The sequence below is a fragment of the Drosophila willistoni genome, chromosome 3R, assembly GCF_018902025.1.
Source record: "Drosophila willistoni isolate 14030-0811.24 chromosome 3R, UCI_dwil_1.1, whole genome shotgun sequence".
NCBI lineage: Eukaryota > Metazoa > Arthropoda > Insecta > Diptera > Drosophilidae > Drosophila > Drosophila willistoni.
This window is the reverse complement of record NC_061086.1, coordinates 27,623,345-27,643,417: the sequence shown is the minus strand read 5'-3', so window position 1 is coordinate 27,643,417 and position 20,073 is coordinate 27,623,345. Positions and strand designations below refer to the sequence as shown.

The 20,073-nt window shown below is 38.0% G+C and overlaps 2 protein-coding genes and 1 long non-coding RNA gene across 3 annotated transcripts in view; 1 reads left to right on the top strand and 2 right to left on the bottom strand.

Moving 5' to 3' along the window:
• Nucleotides 1–10,119, bottom strand: part of LOC111519158 — a 33,133-nt gene extending 23,014 nt beyond the window's left edge. The window contains exons 1-2 of the long non-coding RNA XR_002724258.2: nt 9,761–10,119; nt 9,646–9,700 (exon numbers count right to left, since the gene is read on the bottom strand). This is a non-coding gene — a long non-coding RNA (uncharacterized LOC111519158). The remainder of the gene's footprint in view (nt 1–9,645; nt 9,701–9,760) is intronic.
• Nucleotides 1–15,906, top strand: part of LOC6646900 (A disintegrin and metalloproteinase with thrombospondin motifs 9) — a 42,660-nt gene extending 26,754 nt beyond the window's left edge. The window contains exons 2-16 of the mRNA XM_002069610.4: nt 4,981–5,362; nt 5,419–5,717; nt 5,891–6,450; nt 6,516–6,668; nt 6,736–6,897; nt 6,960–7,543; nt 7,606–7,785; nt 7,853–7,981; nt 8,564–8,790; nt 8,846–9,126; nt 9,197–9,398; nt 13,672–13,980; nt 14,045–14,437; nt 14,511–15,215; nt 15,280–15,906. Coding sequence (XP_002069646.3) covers nt 4,981–5,362; nt 5,419–5,717; nt 5,891–6,450; nt 6,516–6,668; nt 6,736–6,897; nt 6,960–7,543; nt 7,606–7,785; nt 7,853–7,981; nt 8,564–8,790; nt 8,846–9,126; nt 9,197–9,398; nt 13,672–13,980; nt 14,045–14,437; nt 14,511–15,215; nt 15,280–15,378 — 4,665 coding nt within the window. The 3' untranslated portion in view covers nt 15,379–15,906. The remainder of the gene's footprint in view (nt 1–4,980; nt 5,363–5,418; nt 5,718–5,890; nt 6,451–6,515; nt 6,669–6,735; nt 6,898–6,959; nt 7,544–7,605; nt 7,786–7,852; nt 7,982–8,563; nt 8,791–8,845; nt 9,127–9,196; nt 9,399–13,671; nt 13,981–14,044; nt 14,438–14,510; nt 15,216–15,279) is intronic.
• A 1,784-nt stretch (nt 15,907–17,690) lies between these two features.
• Nucleotides 17,691–20,038, bottom strand: LOC6646901 (actin, indirect flight muscle). The gene is made up of 3 exons (XM_002069611.4): nt 19,961–20,038; nt 18,303–19,243; nt 17,691–18,236 (listed from the first exon to the last, which is right to left on the bottom strand). The coding sequence occupies exons 2-3, from the start codon at nt 19,225–19,227 to the stop codon at nt 18,031–18,033; spliced, it is 1,131 nt and encodes a 376-aa protein (XP_002069647.1). The 5' UTR covers nt 19,228–19,243; nt 19,961–20,038; the 3' UTR covers nt 17,691–18,030.
• Between the last annotated feature and the right edge of the window lie 35 nt (nt 20,039–20,073).

Here is a 20,073-nt window from a genome sequence, read left to right as displayed (position 1 = left end):
TGATGTTATTACTCTCGTTAATTTACAATGTTTTTTTGCAAAGAGCAATGGGAAAAAAAATTGAATAGTTAAGAGAAGAAAGAAAGAAAAAAAGCCATTGCAAACTAAATATTTAACGGCTGCCCCAAAAGTAATCAGCACTTTGAACATGATGAGATTATTCATTTAGTTTTTGCTATTTGAGAATTGAGTTTCCAATTTATCTAGTTACTTTGCTACACCAGCACCCCAGGTGGTGCTGGTGGTGGTGGTGGTGCTTCAGGTGGTGGTGTTGTTGTTGCTGTACCAAACGACTTGGCCTGTCCAAATAAACACGCACAACTTTGTAAGCGGCCGAAAAAAGCAAATAAATATTTGTAATTTATATGTTTTTGCATGGCGTGGGTAACAAACTGCAGATACAATAAATAAATCGAACGTGAGATTGGTTTTTAGCCAGAGATTGGTTTTTTGGTCATAAGGAATTTCGTATGCACTAAAAAAAAAGGAAATAGGGACACTTAATCAATGAGAAAGAAAGAATTGCTGCGTTGATTGTGTCCCACAATCTAATCTACAGTGCATTTTCCTCATGCTTGCTGCATATTAAGTATACGCCATGTGAAACGCATATTTTGTTTGTTGCTTTTCAACAGGTGTGTGCCAAATAAATCAAAGAGGCAGGTCCATAAAAATGTAAAGTATTAAATCTTAACCTAAATAAATAAACAATTATGACAAAATCCAAGATCAAGATTATGCAATTTAATTGCACATAAAATCACATTACGACTCTCTCTTGATCAGGATGATCGCTGCGATGATTCATTCATTCACAAAATGAATTTCTATACATTTATGCAAAATACATGTAGATTTAATTTCTAAATATATATGTATGTATATACATATGTATATGTTTGTATATAAAATTGAGCTGTCCGACAGCAAAAAAATTTATATAAAATGAAAGCTAAACAAAGATGATTATTTTATAGTTTTAATACGATCGAAATATATACATATACGAATTTAATTCAAGGTTATGCACGCAATAATTAACTTGGCGAAATTGTTTATCGGCGAGGCGTGGATTGTGCTTGTAAACAATCTTCTCCATGGTTACCATCTAACGATGCTGATGCTGATCATGATGATGATGATGTGAATCAATGATGATTATGATGATGATGATGATGATGTCTATGTCAAGCATATGGTCAGACGGCAATATAGCAGCCTCTCGTTAAGCCAAATGGAACCGAAAAACCGATTCTGTCTAATGGATTCTGTTGCCCATTTTTAAATTGCAATTTATTTGTGGCCAAGGTTAATTGACTGCATTTGTGAATTGTGAAGTTATCAATGCACTTCACTTCAATGACGATTTCAATTTAGATACCAAATTGAAAATTGCAATTTCTATTTAAATAGATTTGTACATACATACATATTTGGCCCATACATCATTCATCCATTGCCTGCCAGCCAATTGCCAATTGTCATGACTATTATTTTCATTTTATGACCATGTAAAGGATAACAAAAGTTTGACTCATTGCAGCAGCATTTTCAAATGATGTCAATGTCAATTTTGCAGAAATTTTTATTCTCACAAATGTTTTTCATGCATTTCAACACATTGCCATTTGCGATTATCGATACACTTCCGTTGCATATGAATTGAAAATTTAATTTTCAGGGGATTTTTTTTGGTTTTGTGTGCTTGGAGGCGGGAAAAACGGAAAGGTCGCTGCTTTTGGCTTGTGGCTCAGACATTTTCCAAAGAAGTTCACAGAGAATAAGATTTTTATAGCCATGTTTTCATTATTTTGTTTTGCCTGTTTAGCCGGGGGATGTTTTGTTTTTGTTATTGTTCTCTGTACTTTTTTTTTTGTTTTGCTTGTTTTTGGTTTTGTTTTCGTTTTGCCATTTGCCAACGTTTCATTTGGTTGCCGGTTGCCCGTTTCTCCTTAAAAGAAAAACCATTGGGTCGGGGCTATATACCCTTGCAAGATTTCCACTTTTCCCCATGTGTTGCATACTTTTGATCCGAAATAATATACCTTTGGATGCTAGGATATAATGAATAAAAACATTTCCAACGAAATGGTCCATTGCATATGCAAATATTTACAGATATATGTATTTTCTAGTTAAAATGTTTGAAATTGTTTGCATTTGAATGGATTGAATGGTGTTTTTAGTGTATTTAAGCCAATAGCCAAATTTCGGTTACCTTCACTTGAGTTTTCAATTTCATTGGTGGCAGTCAAGCGCCGTCATATAAACCGAATGCGTTTTTTTTTTCGTGTAGTCGTCATCATTGTGGAACACGCGCATAAAATCGACAAGTTTATTTATCAATTGCGAATGCAATTGCTATAAATACACATACATACACACACAGACATACATACATACATATAGACCCAAATGCAACAAAGTGTCTGCATAAGGAAAATGCAATTGAGTGTTTTGCCAAAATTGCATATATACATACACACTATATATGGTTCGATAAGTCCGTGGGCTATAATTAACTGTGCGCTAAATCAATATCGAAATCGATCACTAAAAACCAGAGGATATCAGAAAGGGATAGCGGGGAGTGTGTGTGAAGTATTTGCCGACAACACTTGATTTATATATCACACGTATAATATACATTATTAATAAATACGTGAGTACCTCCTTCCCCTCTGCTGTTTGCTGTTAATTTGTTAATTCTACCCCTTGGTGCGCCTGCGCGTAGCTATTATACTATACTGGGGGCGCTCCTCAGCTATGTAATTAAGTCATTAAATACAAATTAACGACAACAATTGCTGGTCCACTGCTCGGGCAAGCCACAAGTCGTGCAATTAAGCGAATGTTGCGCATACGCCGTGTATGCGTATCATTGAATTGTAATAGCAGGGGGAGATGGGGAACAATTTGTCAGTTCGTCAGTGAGTGGTCAGTCGGGTCTATCAGTGTCGGTGGCAAGGTGAGATGGTGGCTAGCTGTTGTCTGAGAGCGGCCTTCACAATGCTCACGGGGACAGACTGTGTGGCGCGTCTTGTGCAGACAGAGTGTCGGGCCATTGGCATAAATTATAGCCACATGGGGTAATCTAAGGCAATATCGGCTGACACACAAATCGCTTGTTTGTTTCCATTTCCAGTCAAGTGTAAACAGGTTTTTGTGTTTTATTTATATTTTTCTCTTCGTTTTCGGCGAACTTCTTTTTGGTTTGGCTGCTGCCTCTTTGGAATTGGTCAATTAGTCAGAGAAACAGAGAAGCAGCAAGCCGGCAGCAGCCACTTCGCCTTAATCATAAATTAAATAAATTAAATCGAGTGGAAATAAAGGAAGAGAATCAGTGGTATTAGCATCCCCTTAAACACAGGCTACTTAGTATGTTAGCTTGGCCACAAGCAGAAGGCACGCTGCTTGCATTTGCATATTTATAAGTCCACCGGCCAATCGCCCCCGTACGAAAAGCGTCCCCCCACCCCTCTTTTTAGCATCTTGGTCAGCGAAACAAGTTAATAAACAGCTCTCCAAACGCATGCATAACCAAACAAATGAGAGAACGAATGAATGGCATTTTAACTAATTAAATACATAAAGAGCTGGAGAAGCCGTGAATATCTTTTGCGATTTGCATTGCAAATTTTTTTGTTCAATTCTTAGGCATTTTTTTGGTTTTTTGGTATTTTTTGTTAACGATATTTTATGCTAAACCTCACACTGAACTGACGATAAAGAAGATTGTCAAATAAATAGATTAGATAGAACTTTAACAGTGAACTATCCTTAAAAATACTTCAAAATTAGCCCACATAAGTAGGCAATGATAATTGAGATTCCTAGATCAAGACAATTAGTGGCATAATTAGCTCAAATGGGTGATCAATTTTTTATTTCTATTCACCCCTCATTAACGCTATCTCATTGACTTCATTGGCTTATCAAGAGCGACTATAAAATTCTATGAAATTTGCTTAACTTTTAATAAGAAATCATAATAATTTCAAAGGTCATTAGCTATTGACAATTGGTGGATCATTAAACTGGAAGGTTTATGACTTCATATTTCTATGGTATCTAATGAAATTAACGCAATCTCAATTATTCGTGTGGTTTCATCAATGATACAAACGAAACCGCAAAATATATTCGGGGGGAAAAGAAATACTAAACGAAAAAAAAAACTATGCAACTTATTTCTCATTATGAGAAATGAATCGGCATAGAGTTCAAAGAGCTACCATGAAATTATGCAAAATGCCGCATCAATTGTTTAGCGGTATTCATTTGTTAATTTATTTATGCGAAAAAGAAGAAATCTGCTCAGAGGTGCAAAACAAGGCACTCACATAAATTCACAAATTAGAGGCATTTAATTATGTGTATGGGTTTTTTTTTTGGCTGTTCTGTTTTTTTTTTTTGATTTTTGAGTGGTGAGTGGTGAGCGGTCAGTGGTGGTGTTGGTGGTGGTGGTGTGGGGTACTTGTAGATACCTTTATTCTTCCCCTTTGCTTGTTTTGTTTAATGTTTTATATATACAAATTGCCGTTGGCACACTTTACACCTCTGCGGTTTTTGTTGAGTAATTTAAACAAAAGCCAAAAGATTGACCAAAACCGAAGATTGTATACCCTGTGTGCAAGATCATAAGATCTTAAAGTAGGATCTTTGAGCTGTTTTTAAGATACTCAACTTTGGCAAGAGTATAAGTATGTGCGAAATTATTTCACTGATGAGGAAGTCTTTTCAACGGGCAACCGTTTTGTATGTCCGTCCAAAGGCAATCATCATACCATAGAGTACCATAATTTGTTCATCAATTCGTCATTTATACAAACCTAATCGCCTGAGCTAAACGTGCCCAAACATCTATCCGGGTTGAAGGTGTGAGAGAATGCTATACTCCAGCATATCGGGTTGGGCTAAGATAAAAACCTTAACTAAGTTGCGAATTTCGCTTTCTCTTTGTTTGTGTGTGTCTTCCAGTTAGTGCTGCAGAATAGCAAAGGCGGCCTAAAGATGTCCACTCACTGGCATCAGAACAAATGCCTTTGGGGCCTTGGGAGCCTATTGATGTCCGCTGTGATTATATTCTTTATCTATAGCCACAAACAAGAACACAGCCTGCCCCTGCACTCAAATACAACAGTATACAGAGCGCCGCCGCCCAGGCAGTACATGATACACAATGATACACCGATGGTGGACTGGAGAAACGAGAACGATGACTTTGATCATATCCAGGATATTGGTGATGATAATCTAAGTGATTTTGTAACGCCCATAAAGGTGCAATATTATAGTCTTAACGATGTCGATCTATTGTACGAATCAAATCGGGATACTGGCAGCAATATAAGCCAGACAGGTGAGTTAAAGGAATTGATTTAGAGCATAGCATGGAATGCAATTCTTTGTTTTTAGACTCCTCGTCGGCATTTAGTATGACGGGGACATTTCGGAACAAGTCGAGTCCAATTTGGGATCCCCATCCGCAGTATATTTTGAAAATGTTTGGACGTGTATTTAACTTGATACTTTATCAGGATACTTCATTTATACCAATGAGCACATTTCGAATTCTACGCATACTCAACAATCAAACCGAAAAGGCCGATGATGGCGAAATGGAGGAGTCGGGCCACTATTTGGGCTGCTATTACAAGGGCAATGTGAAGGGCGATCAACTCTCGGCGGTAGCTGTCTCCCTGTGCAATGGCATGGTAAGGCCAACCAGATGGTGGCTTGTGGCTTGTGCCTGACCTTCGGGAGTCGGGCTAAGTCAACCAACCAAAAACCATTTGCAAATTATGCTTATCAATATCTCTCGTCGAATATGAATAATAATCAACTGCCTGCCTACCTTACCTCCTACCCCCTTTCTCCCCGCATTTAGACTGGTTATATTAAAACTGGTTTCGGCACTCTGCTAATTCAGCCGGTCAATCAAACCAGCAGCGACGAGGTCTTGCATCGCGTTTGGCGACACTCTCAGCGCAATGCCAGACATGCCGTCTCCGAATTCGATATACATCTGGAGGCCCTGGAGCTGAGCCAGTGGGGGCGTGAACCGCATCCGTTGCCCGAACTAATACCAGTGCCACAGGAACTGCAAGATTTACCAAAAACAACAAAACTAACGCGACATAAGCGACATTATAACGAGGATATCGACAATCAGGTCTACACCCTGGAGGTGCTGGTGGCCGTTGATAATAGCATGCAGCAGTTTCATAATGATAAGTTGACGGAATACATTTTGACATTGTTTTCAATAGTTTCAAATATATTTTCGGATGCCAGTATTGGCAATGCCATACGCATTGCTCTAGTCAGAATAATACTTTTACCCTATGATAATACCAACTTTAATTCAAGCAACGCCATGCTTAATTATTTTTGTGCGTTTATTTTGGAAAATAAATTTCATTACGATGCTGCCATATTAATTACTCGGTGAGTTCGAAGAAAATCGCAAAAATTCTCGACATTTTTCTTAACCTTCTTAACCCAACCAATAGCGAACGCATCTGCGGAGGAGTGTCTGATGCACACTGCCATATGCTGGGTTTAGCTGAATTCGGTACTGTCTGCAATCCAGCTAGATCCTGCTCAATTGTACAGGATACTGGCCTGCCGACAGCGTTTACCATGTCACACGAACTGGGTCACATGTGAGCATCACAGACATCTATAGCATCTCTGCGTCATAATATATATTTTGTGTTATTATTTTCTTAGTCTTAATATGCCACACGATGATGAGGATCATTGCAAGCCGTATAACACCCGTCCGGGTCTGAATAGTAGTGCCCTACATGTTATGGCTAGCGTTATGGGTGATCGTATGCATCCGTGGTCATGGTCAAAGTGTTCCCAGCACTATGTTTCCGAACTGCTCGAGTAGGTATATGCATTTGGAAACTCTATCCATAGTGGACAACATTTCTTTTTGTTTTTATCAGAAAATCGGATAAGTCGTGCCTGCTTAGCACAGAGCCGCAAAAGGCCTTTATGGATATTAGGAACTCAAAGCTACCGGGTGAAATCTACTCCCTTGATAGCCAATGTCAATTGATATACAGTAATAGCAGTTACTGTCAAATGGATGAGGAATGCCGAAGATTGTGGTGTAATGATCCCAGTGGTCAGTGCCGTTCGACCAGCCTGCCCTGGGCGGATGGTTCGCCATGTAACAATAATCGGAACTGGTGTCAAAAGGGAAAATGTGTACCCAAGCACGGGGGTTCCCTGCAGATAATAAACGGTGGCTGGGGTCCATGGACGCCATTCACATACTGTAGTCTTAGTTGTGGTGGCGGTGTCCAGGAATCCCATCGCGAATGCAACAATCCTATGCCTGAGAATGGTGGCAAGTATTGTTCTGGCAGTCGAAAGAAATACCGTTCATGTAATACACACACATGTCCGCCGGGTTCGATCGATCCACGGGAACAACAATGCTCCGATATGAATGGCCAACACTTGCATATACAGGGTATTACCCGATTCTATAGCCGCAATTCCAAATGGGTACCAAAATATGGACGTAAGTGTTGTTATTCCTTTAATCACATTGATTATCTTTTCAATATATCTCTCTATTCACAGTGGGACCATCGGACAAGTGTAAGCTATATTGTCGACTCTCTGACGATCTTGCCTATTTCATGTTAGAGCCTTCGGTCAAGGATGGCACCACCTGCAGTTTTGACAGTTTTGATAAGTGTGTGAATGGCATTTGCCGGCCAGCGGGATGTGACAATGAACTTAATTCGATTGCCAAAATGGGTAAATGCATAAAGTATATAAAGGAAATGAATTCTATTTCTTAATTGTCGTTTCTCTTACCAAACAGACAAATGTGGCGTCTGCGAGGGGCGCAATGATACGTGCGAGGAATTAAGCGGAAATGTCTATGTCTCCGATTTGCTAAAGAAAAAGAAAGACGGGCAAACCCTCTTCTATGCCACAACAATACCAAAAGGTGTGTATCAATCAATATTTAGTTATACTATATAAAGACTCTCTTTCCCAATTCTTTCAACATCATTAAAATTTCTATAATTAATTTCGTTGTTTCGTTTTGTTTTGGCTAATGAATTGATGTTGAATGTTGCTAAAAAAGGGGAAATGTTTGTGCGTTTTTGGATCTTAATGTGCAATTAAATAGTTTTAACGATGTCCAATGCACAATTAATTCATCATCAGCAGCAGCAGTACCTGTAGCAGGTTACATGCAAATAAATTTATTTTATTATTTGTTGTCCGCAGGGAGAAGATAAGGTTTTTTCTAATTTAGACTGATCATGTGTCTTGGGCATTAGAACAAATCCAGGTGAATGCACCCCATTCTGGCGCCTCACGAATTTTTTTTTTGTCAACGGATTATAATCAAAAAGACAGACAGTGCTGGGTTATCATAATTAGACAAGATTTATTAATAAAAAATGCATCTTTATATATTATTATTGTTATCACCTTAATCTTATCATACACCAGGGCGCCAATGACCATCCATTCGATTCAATTGAGATTAATGTAAAAAAAAACTTTTTCATAATTTTAGGCGCCTCCAATATTGTTATTACACAGCCTGGCTATCCCGAACAAAATTACATTGTGGTTAGAGATGATAAACGAGGTGTTGTACTGAATAGCGAAGAACTGGTTGTACCTTTTCCAAAAAATATATCTTATAGTGGTGTCACGATCCATTATAGTGGCTCGAATAGCACCATTGAGAGGGTCTACACAACAATTTCTTGGAAATTGAAGCGTGATCTGATAATTGAGGTAAGACAAATGGTAAACGAAGAAAAGTTACAATTAATTAATCGGATTTTTGTAGATCATCTCTGTGGACCTGAGTCCGGCTAAAAGGCAAGACACTGCATTGCTAACGTACACCTATATAATGGACAAGCCAAAGTCAGCGGAAACCGAAGTGGAAATCTACCGTTGGGAAATGCAAACGTGGAGTATCTGCGATTCCCTCTGCCAGGGCAGAAGTTATCGTCAGCCGGCCTGCGTAAGCACCATCAAAGGACTAAAAGTGGCACCGCAATTTTGTGATGCAACGGCTAAGCCCAAAATGGAGGATCGCCTTTGTAATATGGATTGCCGTCTAACGTATGAACAAATGAATTTTATATTCATTCGAGTGAAATCAATTCTCAAAAACATTTTCTGTCCCATCTAGATTAAACGTATCGGCCATATCAGAGTGCTCGGCGGCCTGTGGAGAGCTGGGTACACGGGAAAAGACTTATAACTGCATTCAGACATTCCCTGATATTCATCGATCGAATATTGTAGACTTGTCCTATTGTCAGGTCAAGTTTGAGGTTACACGCCACGAAGAATGCCGCGAAGGTTGTTGGAAACTCTCCGAGTGGTCACCGGTAAGTGTTAACTGTTTGTTGCTTGAGTTTTATAAACTTCTAGCGCACCTTCAGTTGATGTTCAATAAAAAGACAAAAAACTGTTGCATACTTATAGAGATAAGAAATGAATGGTGTAATGCATTTTAATTGCTCTGAGTCACAGTCAGAGATAGATATAGATCTACATACAGTTTATTATAAGCACAAGAATCTGACAGTGTTTAATAGCACTCTCTTAATAGCTCTCTCTTAATATGTCTCTTACCTCTCATTCTTTCTTTATCCAAACGGTGTCCCCAACAGAAAACACTTACATCAGCCTATTTATTGAAGAGAGAGATGAGAATGCAATATCATATATCGTTTTGCACAGTGTTTACCTCTCTTTTTTTCTTCATCCAAACTGAGTCCCCGATGAAAGAGGCAAAGTTCTCAAATCGAGAATCTTGATCGTTTCAAGCACCGGCAAGAAATATTACAATTAGTTTGCCTATGTATGTGCATAAGACGCTCTCTCCAGCTGCTTCCTTAACGGAGCAATTTCACAAATATAAGAGGTTGATTTGTCACTGCGAATTGATTATTAATTGTTTAAGCATAACAAAAATGTTCTTTTAAAACACGTAGTTGGCTTATTTTTGAAACAGAGGAACCTGGCAGACACTTACACTATTACACTATTGCCATTTGAGATTTTGTATATACTTAAGCATCCTTTTTGGGGCGATTTCACAAATTTTTCTTTTCCGTACGTTTCTCTTTTTTTCCATACTCAATCTTTCTTTCGTTTTTTTTTTTTTAAACACAAGTGGCTTTAATTTTTTTTCTTTTCTCACTTTTCACCACTTTGTATATCGGTGTCAGCCATCAAAATAATTAATTAAAAAGAGGTAAAATGAGGTTGAGTCTGTCGTTTTATAAACCATTGGATTCCCAAAGCTTCTTTTTTAATGCCTGAAGGCGATCAGTGTTAAAAGGCGTAATTTTTGCTTCTATAACCTACGGAACGCGCTCTTTAAGTGAATCAATCTCGGTTGTTCAAGCAGTACTAAGCAGTAAGCAGGAAGTCTTTTCTCACAGATAACACACAGGGCAGACTATTTATTGAAGAGAGAGAGAGAAGAGAAAGCGATATCATTTGCATCATATTGTGTCGTTTGGCACATTGTTTATTTTACTTTTCTATAGAGATTCATAATTATATTCGAAATGTATAGCAATTTACCTCTGTTTTTGCATTTGCATACAGACATACACACGTGTATATTTTAAATATATTATATATGTGTGTCGGGGCATACTTTTCGGTAGCACTATGTACATAGGTCACTCATATCTATGAGCCCAAACCACTATTAATTGCGCAATGTTTAACACATTATATTATCAATACTACTAAGTATAGCGCATACCAATGTATATTGCCTTAAAGAGAATTTTATTCTCTTAACGTTTGAAAAAAAAGATTTGTTCTATATCCAACAACAACAACAATATGAGTAGGTAGACTTAAGAGATAAGAAAAAAACCAGAGGGCCGGGGTTAACTTCGACCGCGTCAAAGTTTGTATACCCTTGCAACTTTTTTGGTAACTCTTTCCTTACCTATAGTCATCAAAATAGAAAAACGTTTTATCTAAAAAGGCTAATCTTTGCGAAAGAAAGCCTACAATCTTAGCATAGGAAATAACGAAGATATTGATCAAAGTCACTGTTTTCCACCGATCGTTCCTATGGGAGCTATATGATATAGTAACCCGATCTTTATCAAATTCGGAACAGTCATTAACAGATATATTAAACTAACAAATGTTTAATTTGAAAGCAATCGCGTCAAAAGTAACGAAGTTATTGACAAAAGTCACTGTTTTCGAAAGATCGTTCCTAAGGGAGCTATATGATATAGTCATCCGATCTTAATCGAATTTGGCACAGTCGTTTATATATGTAATTAACTCACCAATATTAAATTTCACGACAATAGCTAAAAAAATAACGAAGTTATTGAGAAAAGTCACTGTTCGTGACTTTGGCATTTGTATGGGAGCTATATGATATAGTAGTCCGATCCGGCTGAATCCGAGATATACAACGCCTGCAGTATATACAAGCCTACATGCAAAATTTCAGCTCTGTAGCTCCAACGGTCTAGGAGGAGTTTGCGTTGATCCAGACGGACGGACGGACGGACATGGCGATTTGAACTCGTCTCGTCGTGCTGATCAAGAATATATATACTTTATATGGTCGGAGATGCTTCCTTCTATGCGTTGCACACTTTTGACCAAAATTAATATACCCTTTTTGCAAGGGTATAATGACGACTATTAATTGGAACGCTGCACCTTTATCTCAAAAGAAGAGCAAAACAAAAGCAACCAATGTAACGGAATCGCTATCTACAGTTATAATCTGCAAATAATATCACAATACAGCATGCAAAAAATTTAAAAATTGCTGCGAATAAGTGTAAGTTTAGCAACGATGGTACGTGGTAAGCCTATTTGCAACGAAATCCGAGTATTGATTAGAGACTATTTTAAATCTGGGAAGACACTTACGGAGATCAGCAAGCAATTGAATTTGTCTAAATCATCTGTGCATGGAGTGATAAAAATTTAAAAAAAAAAACTGGGAATGTTGAAAATAAAATTCAAAATAGAGGCCGATCATTAGCAATAACACACCGCGACAAAAGACAACTGGCCAAAATTGTTAAGGCTGATCGTCGCCAATCTTTGAGGAATTTGGCTTCTGAGTGGTCGCAGAAAATTGGCAAAACTGTAAAGCGAGAATGGACGCGACGACATTTAAAAAATATTGGATATGGTTTTTATAAAGTATGTTTTGTTATTACCTAACTACATTGGTAATAATTTGTCATATGCATTGTACTCAATAACTTATCTTACTCGTAGGCCAAGGAAAAACCCTTGCTTACGCTTCGTCAAAAAAAGAAACGTTTGCAATGGGCTCGGGAGAGAATGTCTTGGACTCAAAGGCAATGGGATACCATCATATTTAGTGATGAAGCTAAATTTGATGTTTGTGTCGGCGATTCGAGAAAACGCGTCATCCGTAAGAGGGCAGAAACATACCATAGAGACTGCCTTAAAAGAACAGTAAAGTTTCCTGCAAGCATTATGGTATGGGGATGTATGTCTGCCAAAGGATTGGGAAAGCTGAATTTCATTGAAGGGACGCTTAATGCTGAAAAATACATTAATATTTTAGAAAATAGTTTGCTGCCATCAATATTAAAACTGGCAGATTGCGGTGAATTCACTTTTCAGCAGGACGGGGCATCATCGCACACAGCCAAACGAACCAAAAATTGGCTGCAATATAATGAAATGGAGGTTTTAGACTGGCCATCAAACAGCCCAGATCTAAGCCCAATTGAAAATATTTGGTGGCTAATGAAGAGCAAGCTTCGAAATGAGCCACAACGGAACATTTCTGACTTAAAAATTAAGTTGCAGGAGATGTGGGACTCAATTTCTCAAGAACACTGCAAAAATTTGTTAAATTCAATGCCAAAACGGGTCCAATGCGTAATACAAGCCAAAGGCGACATTACACAATTCTAATATTAATTAAATTAATGTATTAGGTACGATAGGCAATCATATTACACAGCGTTCGAATTAATAGTGGTCATTTTTTTCTTATCTCTTAAGTCTACCGTTTGAATAAACTACTCATATTGTTGATGTTGTTGGATATAGAACACATTTTTTTTTCAATCGTTAAGAGAATAAAATTCTCTTTAAGACAAAATACATTGGTATGCGCTTTACTTAGTAGTATTGATAATATAATGTGTTAAACATTGCGCACTGAAAAAAAAAACATGCTGTTCGAATTAATAGTGGTTTGGGCTCGTATTAGACAGCTGCATGACTTCATTCACTTAATAAGTAAAATAGAGTATACTCGGATAAAATTCAATAGAGTGAGTGACAGACGCACAATGAGTGAGTGTGTATGAGTATTAGTATATTTACTCATACTCATACATAAAGCAAGCCTATCCACTCACTCATACTTATTCCGTTTCGCACTCATAACTATTTACTCAACTCAATTCGAGAGTAGTATATCCGAATGTCACTTTTTTGACATTCATGCAGATGTCTAATATCTATACTTTTATACTTTTCACTTTGATTTATTTTGTAGCATTTTTATTTTTATACACTTTTGTGGAATTGTATTTATAAGACCCTTTGCAGGTGTCATTATACTTTCAATTGCCTACATCTTTGTCGTCTTGTTTTTCCCTATTGCAGTGCAGTCAATCGTGTGGTACAGGATACCAATTTCGGGAGCTTAAGTGCTATCTGAATGGTTCACCGGTTAGTGAGGAATTGTGCAATCTGCGAACGAAACCGCAAGTCCAAACGCGAGACTTAAGACGTAATTGCCACATGGATGAGTGTCGCTGGCTGGCCGGAGAATGGGGCCAGTGTGATGATTGGTGCAAGAAGAGTCGCACAGTCACGTGCTCAGCACCGTATGGTCGAGGCTGTGAGTTGGACAAAAAACCGATCGAAGTGCGCAATTGTTGTCAAATCAAGTACACCAGCAAATGGGAGGAGGTAAGAGTGATTGAACAATATCGTTATGTAGAAATAACCAATGCAATTTGTAAAATCTCAATAGTGCTCCGTGAAGTGTGGCATGGGCTATAGACGTAGAATTCAAAATTGTTCCCGTGTCTATAAGCCGGAGGTGCAGGGCACTCCGAAACGACAAGTCCATATCAGCGACTCCTACTGTGTGAGTAGAAATGTGCGTAAGCCGAAATTGCGCAAGACCATCAAGACGTGCAAGATCAACTGCGGTTGGATCGAGTCCAGTTGGTCCCAATGCCCGGCTGATTGCTCTTCGCACTACATGACACGATTCGTAAATTGCGTGGTCAAGGGAGGCAAAAATAATGGTGACCCTGTTGATAAACATCTTTGCGATGCCAAGAATAGACCAATTGAAAAAAAGAAATGCTCACACTGTGTGTCCCGTGATTACAAAGTGGAATACAAAGTGACAGTGCCGGTAAGTAGAATAATTTACCTTTTCTCGCTCTATCTGACCAAATAACATTGAATTTCCTTAAAATTATTTGCAGTGCAATTGCGAAGGCTATGAGCGACGGCGAAGTGTTTGCTACAATTCACAAAGGAAGCGAGTTTCTTGCCCCTTCCGTACGAAATTCGATAAGCAGAAATGTACTCCTCCGCTGATCAGCTGTCGTAATGCCATTTTAAGGCGCAGCAGTAGCAGCAGCAGCAGCAGTAGCAGCAGTAGGACAATTGTTAGCCGAGCCAGCGATAGTCAATCACCACAGAGTTGTTCCGACTTGCAGCGCATTAATAGAGTCTATGAGGATGGCGAATATTGGTTAGTTATTCGTTCACGACAAATACGAGTCTATTGCTATCGTATGAATAGTCGAACGCCAAGTGAATATATTACGGTGCAACCGCAAGAGAACTATTCGATCTACTATGAGAATAAAACCCATCGCATGGATAGCTGTCCGACGGAATCAAGGGAGCATGAGTACTACAATCCAGAGAACTCGGGACGAACTTATTTCAGCAAATTGCGCCTGAATGTTACAAATTTGCGAATTATTGAAAACGATTTCGAATTTGCCGAGACACGAGGACAACGACAGAAACTTGGCTCATCGGGTGATTGCTATAATCGAAATATGCGATGCCCGCAAGGCGATTTCTCCATTAATATAGAGCGTACTGGTTTCATCATACGTCCGGGTACTGTGTGGAATAAATTGGGAAACAGAGTGGTTATGCATCGAACGGCTGGAGTAAGTACAACAATCTCAGCTCTCCTCAGAAACACATTGTAATAAATTCATGTTCTTTCCTCAGTTTGATACGGCGAAATTCTCACGGAGAGCTTTCTGCGGTGGCTATTGTGGTAGCTGTTCTATATCATCCACGGCAGGACTATATCTGGACGTGGCGTGATCCCAAACGGATTTGGGGCCCTAGGGTCCGATATGTGGTGCTAGACTTTTTTTTCGGGAGCATTTACTGTGTGACTTTCCTTCACTGCCAAAACAAACTTCAAATGAACCGAATTTAACACAAAAAGCATACAAATTTTGCATAGTATTACGCGAATGAAATCCAAACCAATCAAGATCCACGATTCCGTTGTTGTGTAGGCCGTGTGGGGCAAAGGTTTTGGAACGACACCCACTTTCACCTGAATACATTTCAATTGCAGGTGTTCGAGCGAAGTAAATTAATAACGACCTCATCATGGACATGACTGATGATCGTTAGACTAACAAAAATGAAAAGTATTTTCGATTATCGGACAGCTATAAATTAGAACAGAATATATCTCGATCAAAGTCAAAACGGAAAACGCGAATGCATCTGGAATAGAAATGAAATCATGGCCATTTTTTAGAAATTTAGTCATTGTAAATAGTTTATCTTAATTCTTAAATATCAAAGAAGCTAACTTCGGCTATGCCGAAGTTTATATACCCTTGCAGACGGTCCTTTACCATAATTTTTTCTGCATGTTCCAAACACTTTTTCTGTCTGTCGGCAGCGTTTGACTATGTTCCATTATTCGATCTTATTTAAATTTTGGGATATGATGTTTTACGTGCAAAACTATCTCATTAGTAAATTTGCTAAGGATACTCCCACTGCTTTACCGATTTTCAGTATAGCACAGGTCCGATCCTGACGGTTTTTATACTTTCTCTTATCCTATTTTATAATACCCACTGCAAGGATATAAAAACCTAGATGTGAGTCATTCTTATTGAAAACAAATAATAACAAACCAGCTTCATTATAATTATATATAAAATGGCATACAAATATCATCTACAAAGAAAATTTTTAATAATTTAAATTTAATATTGTTTATGTATGTAAAAAAAAAAAAAGAAAAAAGAAATAGGTGCCCATCTATTCGTACCAAAATATCATCATCAATAATAATCGTCTATATAACAACTATGGCATAGCCTAAGTATAAAAATAATTCAATAATTTTAGTGCAATCCTTGTACAATATTTGTATACCTATATTAAGTTGAAACACAGAAACGAAAAAAAAAAAACCCGGTAGTTTACTTTTGGCCGAGCCAAAGTCTATATATGTATGTATGTATATTATGTATGTGTACTTACACATACAGGATTGATACATATCAATCCTTGCAGTTCCGTGAATATCTTTTATATTGTTAAGTAATAATAATCATAACATAAGCTAAATTATATTATTCATCTGTAAGGAACGAAATGTAAAACAAAAAAAAAAAACACAAAATACAAGCCAAAATACTCAAAACAATCTCCCAATTGCACAATTCACATCCAATCGCCAAAAAAAACAAAAAAAAAAGAAACAAAACAAACGAAAACCACTGCCAATAACTAATTTAATGTGTCTCATCTAATCATAAATAGCATAAAGAGCATTGGGAGAAAACCTTAAATCTCATTAACATTCACCACTGCACCTACTACGAGGTGGGGGAAAGCTGAAGACTAATGAATCGAAACTTAATGTATTCATCCCTTAACAAATCCCCTACCAGAGTACAACTTTTAGCATATTGTTGAGCAAAAAAAATGAAAAAAGGGAAATTCGACAAAAAAAAAAGATCGAAAGCAAATCAATTTAGACATATAAAAGCAAATATTTTTGTTTCTTTCTATGTTCTTAAGTAAATTATAATTTCATTGACCTTTGTGATTATAAGGATTAGTTCTTCAGCCGCCTCTCACCTATATCCTATCCCAAGTGTACATGAGTGTCTGAGTGAGTTGACTTGAAATGAATTGAAATTGAAAGAGAGATCAAAGCATAGACATACGATATTGACCAAAATTTGACTTATGTTAAACACAAAAATACATTTTTTCTTGATCTTCATTCCTTTGTCTTTGCCTAAATCTAAATTCGTTTGGATTTTTATTAAATTTAATCCATTTAAAAATGAATTTATAGAGTCTTCATATATTCAAAAACTCAGTTCATTTCATGCACACTTTACTAATTTAATTCTGACTGTGTTTTTTCTTTTCTCTTTGTATTTGATAACGAATTTTCGTATTATCCATTTTAAGCATTTCTTAAAATTAACTCAAATAACTAATATGTGAAAATAAAAGCTGTCGTTGAACCAAAAAATATTCGAATTTATCGATTTACTTGTTTCATTTTTTAATACAAATTGGACTTACGTTTATTTAGTTGAATCCAAAACTAAAAGTGACTAATTCATAATTAGTTAGAAAAAGTGTAGATTTTTTGTGGGTTTTATTACTGAAAATGATTCATAGTTTTAATGGAAGATATATACGAGTATATTTTGCTTTGATTTCACTGACTAAGGTTAAAAAAAAGCTAATTCATATACAATTGATGTCTTTTTTGTGTTTACGTTGTCTTTTTTTTTGTTGTTGGTTGCTCAACGTGAAGACGATGTGGTCCTTCATAGGAAGTATCCACTGTAGTGGTGAGTTCTAATTGCTATGACGATTATTATTGTTGCTGGGCGGCGATGTTTTGCTCGCTGGATGTTGGTTTGTGTCTTGGCTGCGGTTGTTGCCTTTGATGATCTTTCGCCGCATGCGAAAGATTTAAAAGCATTTGCGGTGCACAATGCCGGGACCGGATTCATCGTATTCCTGCTTCGAGATCCACATCTGTTGGAAGGTAGACAGGGAAGCCAGAATGGAGCCACCGATCCAGACGGAGTACTTTCTCTCAGGTGGAGCAATGATCTTGATCTTAATGGTTGATGGGGCCAGGGCAGTAATTTCCTTTTGCATACGATCAGCAATACCTGAAAGTGGGTATTATCAAAGGAGTTAGATACAAAATAGGACTGTCTGGCTTTATCGCAAGTTACCTGGATACATGGTGGTACCACCGGACAGCACAGAGTTGGCATACAGATCCTTACGAATGTCCACATCGCACTTCATGATCGAGTTGTAGACAGTCTCGTGAATACCGCACGATTCCATGCCCAAGAAAGAGGGCTGGAACAGGGCCTCAGGGCAACGGAAGCGCTCATTGCCAATGGTGATGACCTGACCATCGGGCAACTCGTAGGACTTCTCCAGCGAGGTAGAGGCAGCAGCAGTGGCCATTTCCTGCTCAAAGTCCAGAGCAACATAGCACAATTTCTCCTTGATATCACGAACAATTTCACGCTCGGCAGTGGTGGTGAATGAATAACCACGCTCGGTGAGGATCTTCATCAGATAGTCGGTTAAATCGCGACCAGCCAAGTCCAGACGCAGAATGGCATGGGGCAGGGCGAAACCTTCATAGATGGGCACAGTGTGGGAGACACCATCACCAGAGTCCAGCACAATACCGGTGGTACGACCGGAAGCATACAGGGACAACACAGCCTGAATGGCCACATACATGGCTGGCGAGTTGAAGGTTTCAAACATGATCTGGGTCATCTTCTCGCGATTAGCCTTGGGGTTCAGTGGGGCTTCTGTCAATAATACTGGATGCTCCTCGGGGGCCACACGCAACTCATTGTAGAAGGTATGATGCCAGATTTTCTCCATATCATCCCAATTCGTGATGATGCCATGCTCGATGGGATATTTCAGGGTAAGGATACCACGTTTGCTCTGAGCCTCATCACCGACATACGAATCCTTTTGACCCATGCCCACCATCACACCTTGGTGCCTGGGGCGACCCACAATTGAGGGGAACACAGCACGGGGGGCATCATCACCAGCAAAGCCGGCTTTGCACATGCCCGAACCGTTGTCGATAACTAATGCACCCGCATCATCGTCACACATCTTGGCAGTTGTTTATCTGGAACCAAAAACAAAAAACCGAACTTTGACTTTAAAAAATGAAAACCCTTTGGAAACGGTTCCAAAAGTTTTATAAAGAGTTGGCCCTAAACTTATTTGCTGATCTAAAGATGGGGATTTTAGTATTTGAATCTATGCTTTGCCTTTTTCACTTGATCTAGTTGCGATTCACAACTGGTTTAGGACGTTGAACAATGCTTACAATTTCAGATATGCTAGCCAAGTCTACTGATGAGAGAAATTTATCAGAATTCGTAATAAACTAAAAATAACCTCAAAGAGTTTGTCAAAGAAATCGAAATATCTTGTATTTTGAAAATCCTTGAGATATATTCTTAGTTCGATCTCTTAATCAATTATTCAATTTTGGCATTGAAATTTTATGCGGTTTCATAATAATTTTGAGTCATATTTCTTTCTGATGATCCATTCGAAATGAGTTATTCATTCTATATTGAATTCATTCTTTTGATATCACTCTTCTTCAAATTTTAATTGTCTATGGCCTTTTACTTTATAAGGATATGCTCAGTTTAACAATTTTGAGATTTTTTTTTTAGAAAAAAAAGCACTAAAAGATATTCCGAAATGGAGGAAATGAAAATATTATATAATCCTTATTGATTTAGCTTTCGTTAATCGTTCATTTGATTCACTTTTGTATTCCTTCGGTGATAGTTCCTTTTATTTTTTCTCAGCACTGAATTACACTAACCTTTTTTAGGTCAACGAAAGGATTTCTGTATTGAATGAACTCGCACGTTCGATTCTTGTTGACGGCTTGTAGACTCAACAACAAATGGCACGCAAACGATCACTGAATGCCTT